General features: G+C 42.9%; 1 protein-coding gene across 2 annotated transcripts in view; it reads left to right on the top strand.

The window, feature by feature from the left end:
* Nucleotides 1-4395: 4395 nt before the first annotated feature.
* The window catches only part of LMLN (leishmanolysin-like (metallopeptidase M8 family)), a 65683-nt gene continuing 56402 nt past the window's right edge, over nt 4396-13676 (top strand). Inside the window, exon 1 of one of the 2 annotated variants that reach the window (XM_005873132.2) lies at nt 4396-4619. In XM_005873132.2, the coding sequence (XP_005873194.1) occupies nt 4404-4619 (216 nt within the window). In that variant the 5' untranslated portion in view covers nt 4396-4403. The remainder of the gene's footprint in view (nt 4620-13676) is intronic. The other variant, XM_005873131.2, reaches the window with a different exon arrangement.

Below are 13676 nucleotides of genomic sequence, written 5' to 3'. Positions count from 1 at the left end.
CTTCGCTTGCTATGTGCTTAAATGGTGGCAGTTATCAGGTATTTTCAGAGTATACAAGGAAGTCAGAGGGCTGTATGTAGTGATGATTACAGAGATTTAAACAACTGGATAGGAATAATGTATCAGGGCTTACAGGCTAAGGGAGAGAGGGGACAAGTTAACTGACTGGGGACAGTGAAAAAGAAGTACATTGGAAAGTGATGGAGTACTTAAACCTAACCCCTGATAAGCTTTTGGACAAGTGGAGACAGCATATTCCAGGAAGTACAGAAGCCAATAATTTTAGCCAGTACAGGTAAGCACCATGATACTTTTCTAGATTTACATCTCAAAATGAATCCACAACTTCCTTGTAACAGTTTATTTCAACTTTGGTACTGCATTTTACTAAATATTCTGGTAACCGCCTCCCAGATTAGATTGAGTCTGTGAAGAAACTTATTATCTTGATCCTTTAAAATAACTTACAATTGTATGCACTGTTCAATATAGATTGGGTGGAAAACTTGTGACTTAAAAATGGTAGTTGGGAGAAATTTGAATGGAGACTATATTGATGGTATTGGCAGCGTGCTGGATAGGCAGGGATGAGATATCCTTGGCGCTGTGACTGGACAAAGCATTCCAGTGTATCACAAGTGGAAATAATTTGTATGTTGAAAAGTCAAAATAATGCCGCATGCCTCCATTATCTATGTGTGTGGGGGTCGGGGTTGGTGTTGCCTCATTAGTGTAACTTTATTTGGCTCTGTTTTAATATAAAAGTGCAGGATTGAGATTTTTAGCATAATAAGGAAATTAAGCAGGGCTGCAGAATATTTTAAATCTCAAAATGTTGAAATAAAAGTTTGAACCAAGTTAATCAGTTTGTAATATGGTGGTTGTAAATTGATGCAGTAGCAGCTAGTCCTTTATTAACAAGTCTTGACATCCCATGGAAATAAACGGAGTTTGCCAAACAGCCCCTCTTATTTGGGTTCCTTAAATAGATGCTGGGAAACAATTAGTATGCTAAAAATGCATGGTGGTGTGAAAGACCTTTGAAGGAGAGGCTGTAGGAAAGGATTAGCATTGGGTACTCCTAGCACTCAATCTAGGAAAGGTTTGCTTTAGTCCAGTGGTGATCTTTAAGCCAAATTTGCTGTTGGAAGAGTCCATGTTTCACAGAAATGGGCTTGTATTTGTAATACCAGTCTCATTTGACTAATCTCAATATAATGGACTAATTTGGGCAAGGGGGATCCCTTTAAAGCCAAAAGTCCATTATATAGTAAATGGTTTTCCAGATGCTTATGTTAAAAAATTGACTAGTTAACCTGTTTCTACTTACATAGACAAGTTTGTGTAATTGAAATGAAGTATGTATGAAAAGTTTACTTTCACAGGAAACTTTTCTGTCTATATATATTACAGTAATTTTAAATTTATACTGAATAAAGTCTAGTAAATTCACCAGTCACTGCAAGTAAACAAATACACATGGCTGGGATGTGGCTTAGTGCATGTCAGAACATCAGGTCAAGTGCTAGTCACTCCCTGAACATTGTTTATTTATGAGTGGTGGCTCGTGGATTTAAATATGTAGCCTATCGTTGTAGATATGTAATATTTATGTTGGTGAAATTACTAGTGTCTTTTCTACTATATGGCCTATTTGATAAAATTTGTTAGAAATCAAAAATAATAACCTGTTAATTATAAACAAATTTTGGTTAAAAGCATTTTAAAATTAACAGGGTGTTAGTTTTCACATACTACATATAGGTCAGAATTTTTGTCCGTTAAAACCGAATTCTATTAAATCAAGGTCTGCAAAATTGAGAGTTTACTGTATCGGTATTCTTGGGGTGGTCAGGGATAGAGGGAATGCTTGAGGTATTTGAGAAAAAGGAAATGACAAGTTTTATGGGGAAGAAGGCATGTGAGGAACCATTCAACTATATAATGTGACTAAAAACTATTGGGAATAGGAAAGTATCAAAAACTAAGATGCCAGGTTATGCAAGGTCTTAACTGTACTAGGGATTTTAGGCCCACTATTCTTGTATGTACTAGTAATAGTGTCATTAAAGCACTTGATTGACAGTTGACCAGATTCATACTTTAGAACTCAGTAGGAACCCAGCATAAACTGAAGGAAACCCAGGTAGGGATTACAGTCTTAGCTGAGTTTTTTGAGCACTGAATTAGAGCAGACTCCATAAACTAACAAATTAAGAACCAAGTAGAGAGGAATATTCACGGACAACATGTCTCCACCTTTGTTTGCTGGGTGGTTAATGCATTTACAAAGTTGGGGCACCAGATGTGGTTTTTTGTTGTTTTTTGCAGAGGTCGGGGAGTTGAGTTTGAGGAGGCTGGGTTACTTAACTGTGAATATGTCCAGGAAGACAGATGGCTATTCAGGTCTGGGTTAGTCATGGAAAGGAAAGGAAAAGAAATAGTGTGGCCCTGGTAGCTCATTTGGTTAGTGCTTTGTATCTATATGCCAAGGTTGTGGGTTCAATCCCTAGTCAAGGCACATATAAGAATGAATCTGGATGCATAAATAAAAGGAACAACAAATCGGATGTTTCTCTCTGCTTGTCACCTTTGTAGGAGTCAAGTGAATGTGGTATTCTGAGTGGGATAGGTGATGGTAGAGCAATGGGGGTGAATACACAAGAAGTGATAGGCATTTGAGCAAAGAAGGGAAGAGAAGGCTGACAATCCTTGGGATGACTTAAGTAAATGTATTTGCAAGGTAGTCATGCATGCAAATTCATCCTTGACTGATATAATGCATCATTTCAAAATGAGGGTGTCTGCACTTTTCTGTTCCCATATAAGGTTCGGTCTGTGCAAAAGTAGTTTTCAAGCCACAGTTACCATTGCATGACTCCAACATTTCACAGAAATGAACTTCAGTGGCTAGCAGCTTTTCCACTAGACTACTGAAACAGCCTCTCCCCACCATGACACTACTGTTACACCCAGGAACTTGAAGATGACAGGTGTTCTTTGTTGATAATCTATTGTTTGTGGTCTTGTAGTGGGAAGAGCACAGGTGAAAGTGGTAAATTTGGTTTGGGATCCCAACTTATACTTGTGGATTGATACACATTTTAAAAAATTATTTTTTTAATTGATTTTGAGAGATTTGTTCCATTTATTGGTTGATACTTGTATGTATCCCGACTGGGGATCAACCTGCAACCTTCACATATCTAGACGCTCTAACCAACTGAACTACCCACCAGGGTTGACACATTATCTGATGACTATTGGTAAAATCACTTACCCCGTATTATTTGAGTACATGATCTTCACCAATGAAATACAAATTCTTAGGGATTTTGTATTCCTGCCCCTACACTTCCAACTATAGTAATTTACAATATCCACTTCCTGTTGAATGTTCCAGCTAAGTGCTTCCAATACCTAGTTTTCTTTGTTTCATATGCTACACAGGTTTATCACGATTTTTTCAAATTTTTTTGTAGTTCCTCACTGTTCAGTTTTGAAGGTAGTTTCCTTAATGGCAAGGATTCACCCAATCTCTTACTGAGTTAATATTAGTTGCAATTCTTGTGTTTTATTTTTTAAAAAATATTTCTATTGATTTCAGAGAGGAAGAGAGAAACAAATGATGAGATAATCATTGATCTGCCTTCTGCGTGCCTGCAACCGGAGCATGTGCTCTGACCCAGAAACAAACTGTGACCTGGTGACCTGGTTCATATAGGTCGTTCCTTAACCACTGAGCCAGGCAAGCTGGGCCAATTCTTGGGTTTAAAATAAGGGATAGGGTTGAATAGTAAAGGACAGACACGTGGTTGGCTTTATAGGGAATGATTTTAAGAAGAAATGGGCCTGCAATTGGTGACTCATGATAAGTAAACAAGAAGCCGGCCAGCGTGGCTCAGTGGTTGATTCTTGTCAGGGCACATGCCCAGGTTGCGGGCTCCATGCCTGGTGGGGGGCGTGCAGGAGGCAGCCGATCAATGATTCTCAGATGTTTCTATCTCCCTCTCTGAAGTCAAAAATGCATTAAAAATTATATTCCATTCACCTTTTGTAGAGGGCCACACCATAAAGAATTCTGCAGCTCTTTGTCTAAGCCCCTTGGCATCTAGTGCGTGCATATCTTACGTGGCTAACTGAATTAAAGACAAAAACTGCCTCAGTAGAGACCCGTACACCACCTTCATTGCCATCAACGTCACTGCTCTCAGCTCAACTCACGTGAGCCGCTAAGCGGCATTTAATGGTTGGCTTCCCGCAATGAGACACATTTCGTGTTCGTGGTGAGCTTCCGGGTGACGCAAGCCAATCGAAAAGCAGCTTTCCGCCAGCTGGCCCCTCCGCCCGCCCTGAGCGGTGAGGGGCGGGGCCGGCGCCGGCGTGAAAGCGTCAAGTACTCCATGGTAACGACGCTCAGTCCAAAGATGGCGCCCGAATGGGGTAGAGGGGCGTCCTCGGGTTCAGGTCCGGGCCCAAGTCGGTGGCTCTGGAGCGGTTCTTTATGGGTCCGAGGCATTTTGCTCCTGTTGGGCGGGCTCCGGACATGTGCTACGTCTATTCCTGTGTCCTTGAGCAGTGCCCTTCCCTGCCGGCACCACGTCCCCTCTGACACTGAGGTAGGGTGGCGGAGGGGCGGGAACGGGCCCGGTGGGGGTAAAGTAATACGGGAGGCAGTGGCTTAGAGAGTGGCTGGAACTGGGTGTACGGGAGGAGGAAGCGAACTGCGACAGGGCTGGGCCTTGGTATCAGCTCCCTTCCTGCACCCAGCGAAGTGGTTGACTTAGGCACTTGGAGCATCACGTTCCTGTGCGGAGAGCTGTGCGTATAAGGTAGTCCTAGAGGGGTGGTTTTCAGATTTGAGCATGCCTCAGAATCACCTGAAGGGCTTGTTAAAACAGATTGCTGCCCAGCTGCCCCACTTTCTAACTCATTAAGTCCGGGATGGGTCCCCAGTATTTGCAGTTCAAGTTCCCAGATAGTTGACAGTACTGCTTGTCCACTGACCACACTTCGGGAAACACTAAACTAAACGTTTGGGAAGGAATTGATTAGAGAATCGGAGGGATATTGGGGGTTCTGTGGAGAAAAAAATCCAGGTTTATTTTCAAGTTACCTCATCACATTGCTTGCTTTATCTCCTGCCCTGGAAGTACCTGCCTCCTTCACACTCCATTTTTCTTCCTCTCTAAATTCTTTCAGTCTCCATTTAAGTTCTCTTATCTCAAGGCAGCCTGCTGAAACCAACCCCAGCAGAATGCTCTTTCCTTTTCTCTGGACGACTTATCTGTCGTCTCTCCTGTAACTTGATCAAGTTCTGCTATGTGATGCTGGCTTATTTTTCAGGCATGTCTTGCCTTTGTAGTTCAGTTGTACGGTTCCTTAGGATAAAGTTCCTATCCTATGCTTTTGATAAGGGTTAGCTAGCTAGCTTAAGACAGGAAGTGGGAGGGAGGGGAATGGGAGGATGGAGGCATTTCTGGCCTGAGCAATTAAAACAGCCATAAACCAAGGACAGAGGTATCTCTGGCCTGAGCAATTAAAGCAACCATAAGTTAGATCTAAAGCAGCCCTGATCTGAGCAGCTGGGAAAGCCATAAGGGAGATCAAAAGCAACTCCAACCTGAACAGATAAGATGACCAAAAAGGAGAAGTGGACCTAGGGGCCCTGGGAACTGATTACAAGGCTGAAGTCCCACAGTGGGAAAGGCACAATAAGGGAAAGGGTGGTTTCTAGAATATTTACAACCTCAAGACAAAGAGAGACAGAGTCTTAGAATTAGAAATTTAAGAGGTAGTATCTACTTGCAATAAAGTTTCTGTACTTCTCATCTACCACCTTTTGTGCTTTGCTTCATTCTTCGAATCTGTCTGGACAAGAACCTGATAAGGAAATCACCCCTGCACCCTGCTCACCAAAAAACCTCAAATCACTTTGATTCCTCCACAGTACTTAGCTCAGAGGGAGGGCCCACAACAATTATTCTTCTTTGAAGAAAAGAGATACAGTACTGGAGCAGGGCTGCATTTTGTGATTGGTTTTACAGTTTATCTTATTGCTTTATCAGTAAATATTAACCTAGAAATGTTCAGTTCAGTCCAGTAATCTAAGACCACTCATTTATGTGGTAACTTCCAAAAATTTCTATGCATAATGTTCAACCATATGTGTCAAAATATTAAGTTTGTGGTTTGTAGTGGATAGTTTTTATCATGACACTGCATTCTGGCTGAATTGTTTTATTTTCTTAGTCTCTTAGTAACTGTTAAGTTTATAATACACTAGAAGCCTGGTACATGAGTAGGTCCCTAGGTCTGGCCGGCAATCAGGGCCGATTGAGGCCTTCCTTCCAACTGCCGGCTGGTGCCTCCATTCTGCGCCGCCTCCTTGTGGTCAGCACATGTCATAGTGAGCTCCCAGTTGAACTCCTGTGGGGACAATTTGCATATTAGGCTTTTATTATACAGGATTAGTGTTGTCCATAATCACTATGCTGTGCATTAGATCTACAGGACTTATTTATCTACTGGTTGGAAGTTTGTACCCTTAATGTAACCCCCTGTTTTCCCACCGCTCTTTTTTAAAATTTTCCACAAAGCCTTGTGCTTCTCTCTTTCAATCTAGATTAAAATAAGAGGAAGTAAAAAAAAAATTATAAGAGGAAGTAGTTCAAAGACCTATAAAACCTCTGCTAGAAGGAAACTTAATAATATCTGTTTTCTTCTAGTGGTTGTTGCCAATGTATAAATCTCAAACTTATATTTGAACATCTCCATGAATAGGGTCACTATCTCCAGAGGCAGCCCTTATGTTTTTTGGAGATCAACATTGTTAAAGTTTTTCTTTATCATAAGAGCTGAAAACTCTTTCTGAAAGTTCCACCATCCTCACCTCCATTCCTGTTTATGCCTCTCAGCTGAAAAACTTGGTAGTGATAGTGTTTCACATATTAGAAGCAAGCTATTAAGTTCTTGAGAGTTCTCATTCCTAGTAAATTTTCCTAGTTCTTGATAGGGTATGTAATAGCAAGCCCTTATTAACCATTTTCTTTGCTTTAACACAGTGATTCCCAAGTGGGCGCTACCGCCCCCTGGTAGGCGCTGCAGCGATCCAGGGGAGGCGGTGATGGCCACAGGTGCAATTGGGGGCGATGAGTAACTGCTATTAAAATTTTTAAAAAATTAATTTCCAGGGGCTGAGTAATATTTTTTCTGGAAAGGGGGCGGTAGGCCAAATAAGTTTGGGAACCACTGCTTTAACACAAAGTATAGGGAAGAACCATTCATTGTACTCACTAGTTAAATGCTACAGGAAATTACCATAACTTTTCTTGGTGGTGGTGGGGAACTATAAAACATTTTGACTCATTTAACTTGTTCTCAAAACTTCTGTGTTTTGTTTTTACTTTTTATTATATAAATTAAAATAAAACAACAACAACATAAAAGAATAGTATATTGAACTCCCATGGACCCATTCATTATCCAACTTCAAACTTACCAATATTCAGTCATTCTTGTTTCAGGTACTTCTATCCTTTCCCCATCCTTTCACTTGTTACTTTTTAAAGTTTTGGGGGGTAGAATTTACATATATTGAAATGCAACAAATGCAGTCATGTAACATTATGTAAAATTCACAACCCAGTACAATGTAGAGCATTTCCATGTCTTCAGAAAGTTTCCTCCTGTCCAATGCCAGCAGTCTCTTGTCCATACCAGGTAATTATTGTTCTGATTTTTATTTTACAGTAGATTTAGATTTTTTTAATAGATTCATTTTGCCTGTTGTAGAATTAGCTTGTATAAATGGAGTGATACAGTATATATCCTATTATATGGTAGATTATATTGAATTATCTAGTAGTAAATCAATCTTGTATTTTTGGAATAGACCCTACTTCTTGGTCATGATATATTATCCTTTTTATATACCTCAAAATTCAATTTGCTAATAAATTGTTAAGGACTTTTGTATCTATGTTCATGAGTGATGTTAGTTTATAACATTTATTAGCCAAGTTTTTGTTATCTTTTGATATCAGAATTATATTGGTCTCAAAATGAGTTGGGAAGTGTTCCATCCTCTTATATTTTCTAAGGTTTGTATAAAATTGAAATCATTTCTTTCTTAAGTGTTTGGTATAATTTATAACTGAAACCACATGGGCTTGGAGTTTTCTTGTAGAGAGTTTTTCCAATAGCTTTATTGTGCTACTAGAGGCCCGGTGCACAAAAATTTGTGCACTCGGGAGGGTCCCTCAGCCTGGCCTGTGCCCTCTCGCAGTCTGGGACCCCTCCCAGCAGGGACCCTCACCCCATGAGGGTGTGGCCATCCTGGGTGAGGGGCTGATGGCTGTTTGCAGGCTGGCCAAGCCCCCCAGCAGGGACCCTCACCCCATGAGGGTGTGGCCATCCTGGGTGAGGGGCTGATGGCTGTTTGCAGGCTGGCCAAGCCCCCCAGCAGGGACCCTCACCCCATGAGGGTGTGGCCATCCTGGGTGAGGGGCTGATGGCTGTTTGCAGGCTGGCCAAGCCCCCCAGCAGGGACCCTCACCCCATGAGGGTGTGGCCATCCTGGGTGAGGGGCTGATGGCTGTTTGCAGGCTGGCCAAGCCCCCCAGCAGGGACCCTCACCCCATGAGGGTGTGGCCATCCTGGGTGAGGGGCTGATGGCTGTTTGCAGGCTGGCCAAGCCCCCCAGCAGGGACCCTCACCCCATGAGGGTGTGGCCATCCTGGGTGAGGGGCTGATGGCTGTTTGCAGGCTGGCCAAGCCCCCCAGCAGGGACCCTCACCCCATGAGGGTGTGGCCATCCTGGGTGAGGGGCTGATGGCTGTTTGCAGGCTGGCCAAGCCCCCCAGCAGGGACCCTCACCCCATGAGGGTGTGGCCATCCTGGGTGAGGGGCTGATGGCTGTTTGCAGGCTGGCCAAGCCCCCCAGCAGGGACCCTCACCCCATGAGGGTGTGGCCATCCTGGGTGAGGGGCTGATGGCTGTTTGCAGGCTGGCCAAGCCCCCCAGCAGGGACCCTCACCCCATGAGGGTGTGGCCATCCTGGGTGAGGGGCTGATGGCTGTTTGCAGGCTGGCCAAGCCCCCCAGCAGGGACCCTCACCCCATGAGGGTGTGGCCATCCTGGGTGAGGGGCTGATGGCTGTTTGCAGGCTGGCCAAGCCCCCCAGCAGGGACCCTCACCCCATGAGGGTGTGGCCATCCTGGGTGAGGGGCTGATGGCTGTTTGCAGGCTGGCCAAGCCCCCCAGCAGGGACCCTCACCCCATGAGGGTGTGGCCATCCTGGGTGAGGGGCTGATGGCTGTTTGCAGGCTGGCCACAGCCCCCAGCCACCCAAGCTCCAAGTGGAGGCTGGCTGGATGCAGGTATCTGGGATTTATTTAGCTTCTATAATTGAAACTTTGTTGCCTTTTGTGGAGGCCACAGCCCACCAGGGCAGGCGGGAAGCTTGGCTTCCTCCATCGCTGGGGCAACCAAGCCTCCAGCTTGCTCCAACTCTGTGGCTGCCGGCTGCCATCTTGGTTGGGTTAATTTGCATATAGTTGCTCTGATTGGCTAGCAGGCGTGACTTGGGTATAGTGAAGGTATGGTCAATTAGCATCTTTGTCTTTTATTAGTGTAGATAATTTATATACCGTACCATAAAATTTCCCCACTTAATTGTCCAATTCAGTTATTTTTAATAAGTTTACAGAGTTATGCAACCATCACTACAATCCAATTTTAAAACATTTCCACCACTCCAAAAAGATCCTTTGTGCCCATTTATAGTCAAGCCCTATTTTCAAGCAACTACTATGTAGAGAGATTTATTTTATTTTTAAAAAATATATTGTTATTTATTTCAGAGAGGAAGGGAGAGGGAGAGAGATAGAAACATCAGTGATGAGAGAGAATGATTAGTTGGCTGCCTACTGCACACCCACCGCTGGTATCAAGCATGCAGTCTGAGCATGTGCCCTGACCTGGAATTGAACTGCGACCTTCTGGTTCAATAGGTCGAAGCTCAACCACTGAGCCACACTGGTTGAGCTAGAGAGGTTTAGATAAATCCAATTTCTCTGTTACAAATCTAGTCATGTTTTCTATTTGATCTTATCAGTCTAGTTAACTTGTTTTTTTCAAGGATTCTATTTCATCTGAACTTAAATTTATTGGCATAAAGTTGTTCATAATTATCCTTTTGAGTAAAGAAAGTAAGAACTTACAAAAGTAGTCACAGGGATGTAACTATTTTGTAGTTAGGGAATATAGTCAATAATCTATATTTATAAAGAGCCAGGGTCCTTAATGACAGAAGGCTCGACCAAACACCAGAAGTCAGTGCTGGGTTGCCATGGTGACCCAGCACTGACTGCAGCTGGTGCTGGTGCAGTGACCCAGCTCTGGCTGCCAAGGAGGCTGCAGATCAGGCACAAGGAGAGGCCTGCAGAGAGAGAGGCAGGGTCTAATCCGCAGCCTCTGTGGCAGCTGTTGATCAGCTGTTGCCTCTCTCTTTCTCTCTGGGCTTCCCCAGCAGCTGCACCTCTGTTTCTCTCCAGGCCTCCAAGGGGGCTGTTAATCAGCCTGACTCTTTGATCAGGCCCAGAGATAGGCCCGGAGATGCTGACTGGCATAGAAACCAACCAATCAGAACCTAATCTCCTAAGGTGGGGGATGAGGAGGGGTTTTAAGGGCAACAGCTGTTTGGTGTAAGGTGTAAGAAAGTGGTTCAATTTTTTAATGACCAGTTTGGCAGTATAGTGCATATGGTTGGCTATCAGTCCACATATAGGGATTATGTGTTTTTGTCCAACACAAAGTTGTCCTGCTGAAAAGGCTTTCCTCCACCCCCATTTAAGCAATCCTATCCTATATCATCTATCTATACTAATAAAAGGGTAATATGCTAATTAGACCAAGTCGACCGGCCATCTTCTGGACGTCCGACTTCCTTCTGGACAAAGCCATGGAGGAGGGGGCTGAGGCAGAGGCAGTTAGGAGCGATCAGGCCAGCAGAGGAGGGCAGTTAGGGGTGAGATGAGGCCAGCTGGGGAGGGCCACTGGGGGCCAGATCAGGCCAGCAGGAGAGGGCAGTTGGGGGCAACCAGGGCAGTAGGGGAGGTCAGTGGGGGTGAGATCAGGCCAGCAGGGGAGGGCAGTTGGGGGCAATCAGGCCGGCAGGGGAGCAGTTAGGCATTGATCAGGCTGGCAGAGGAGTGGTTGGGTGATCAGGCTGGCAGGCAGAAGTGATAGTTTGGCAGTATAGTGCATATGGTTGGCTATCAGTCCACATATAGGGATTATGTGTTTTTGTCCAACACAAAGTTGTCCTGCTGAAAAGGCTTTCCTCCACCCCCATTTAAGCAATCCTATCCTATATCATCTATCTATACTAATAAAAGGGTAATATGCTAATTAGACCGGATAGACCAGATGTGTTCCGGACAAAGCCACAGTGGCAGGGCTGAGGCAGAGGCGGTTAAGGGTGATCAGGCCAGCAGGCAGAGGCAGTTAGGGGTGATCAGGATGGCAGGTGAGCGGTTAGGAGCCAGTTGTCCCTGATTGTGAGAGGGATGTCCAACTGCAAGGATCGGGCCTAAACCGGCAGTCAGACATCCCTCAAGGGGTTCCGGATTGGAGAGGGTGCAGGCTGGGCTGAGGGACCACCCTCCCACCGTGCATGAATTTCATACACCAGGCCTCTAGTATTATAATAACTATGTATGGTGTAAAGTGGATTTTAGAATTATCAGGGGAATCACTTCACAAATTATATAATTATCTAACCACTATACTGAACACCCAAAACAAATATTTTTTAAAATTATCTTTTGGCCCTAGCTGGTTTGGCTCAGTGGATAGAGCGTTGGCCTGGGGACTGAAGGGTCCCAGGTTCAATTCCAGTGAAGGGCACATGCCTGGGTTGTGGGCTTGATCCCCAGTAGGGGGTGTGCAAGAGGCAGCCGATCAATGATTCTCTCTCATCATTGATGTTTCTCTCTCTCCCTCTCCTTTCCTCTCTGAAATCAATAAAAATATATTTTAAAAAAATCATCTTTTGGTGTCTGTAGAATCTGGAACAATATCTACTCTTTTATTTCTAACATTGCAATTGGTGTTTATTCTGTTTTATCATAGTCCAGCTTGGGTAGGGGATTTATTAATTTTATTAATCATTATAATAACCAACTTGGCTTTTGTAGTTATCTTTAATAATGGTTATATATTTTATTGTTTTCTGTTCTTTATTATTTCCTCTTCCTACTTATTGTGGTTACTTTGTTCATATTGTTATATTCTTTCTAATATAAACATTCAAAGATACAAATTTTGCTCTAAGTACCTACAACTCTAGCTGTACCTCACAGATTTTGACACATTGTATTTTAATTATTACTTAGTTCAAAAAGTGTTTTTATTCTTCCTGATAATTTCTTCTTTGATCCATGAGTTATTTAAAAATGTTTAAAATATAATTTATAAATATTCGGTCCTTTTCTATCTACCTTATGTTAATAATTTCTAATTTAGAGGGTACCTTTTGTAAGATTTCAGCACTGTGAAGTTTGAGATTGTTTTATATACTTCAGCATATGCTTTATCCTGTTTAACTTTTTATGTGTACTTGTAAGGGATATGTATTCTATAGTTATTGAGTGCAGGTTTCCATACATCTCAATAAGGTGTAATGGTTGACAGTGTACTTCAGATTACTATATTCTTACAAATTTTGCCTAATTGTCAGGGTCTTAAAAACCTCTAAGATTATAATTTTGTCTTCCTTTAGTTCTTTCAGTTTTTGCTTCATGGATTTTGAATCTGTTGTTAGATGGATTCAAATGTATAATTATGTCTTTCTGTTGTATTTACCCTGTCTACTTGTATATGTTTTCATTATAAAATCTTACTCTATTTCTGGCCCTGTCTTGAAGTCAATTTTGTCTGATATTAATGTTGCCATTTCAGCTGGCTTATAATTAGAGCTTACATAATACACATCTTTACATTCTTTTACATTTAACCTTTTGTGGTGTGTGTGTGTGTGTGTGTGTGTGTGTGTGTGTGTGTTTATTGATTTCAGAGAGGAAGGGAGAGGGAGAGTGAGAGCTAGAAACAGCAATGATGAGAGAGAATCATCCATCAGCTGCCTCCTGTATGTCCCCTACTGGGGATCGAGCCCAAAACCCAGGCATGTTGAACAGTGACCTCCTGGTTCAAGGGTCAACATTCAACCACTGAGCCACACCAGCCAGGCCACATCTTGTCCTTATTATAAATATTTAATATTGATTTTGCCTTATTATGATGACTATTATGTATAATAGTATCATAGCACATCCAATATGATGTTGAATAAGAATAGTGAGAATAGACATACTTGATCTTAAGGGGAAAGCATTTAGTCTTCCACTATTAAGAATATTAGGCTGGAGGAGAAACCAAGATGGGTAAACACCTGAAATTGCTGCCTCACACAACCACTTCAAAAATACAACTAAAACACAAAACAGACATCGTCCAGAACCACAAGAAGGCTGGCTGAGTGGAAATTCTACAACTAGAAGGAAAGAGAAAAGCACACTGAGACTCAGAGGAGGCGCGGAAGTAAAGTGCAGAGCTGGGCCTCATCTGGGCACTTCCAAACCCCAAACAAAGAAGAGGAATCTGCAGATCTCTCC

Source organism: Myotis brandtii, unplaced genomic scaffold (assembly GCF_000412655.1).
Source record: "Myotis brandtii unplaced genomic scaffold, ASM41265v1 scaffold4, whole genome shotgun sequence".
Taxonomy (NCBI): domain Eukaryota; kingdom Metazoa; phylum Chordata; class Mammalia; order Chiroptera; family Vespertilionidae; genus Myotis; species Myotis brandtii.
This window is presented reverse-complemented; position numbering and strand designations above follow the sequence as displayed.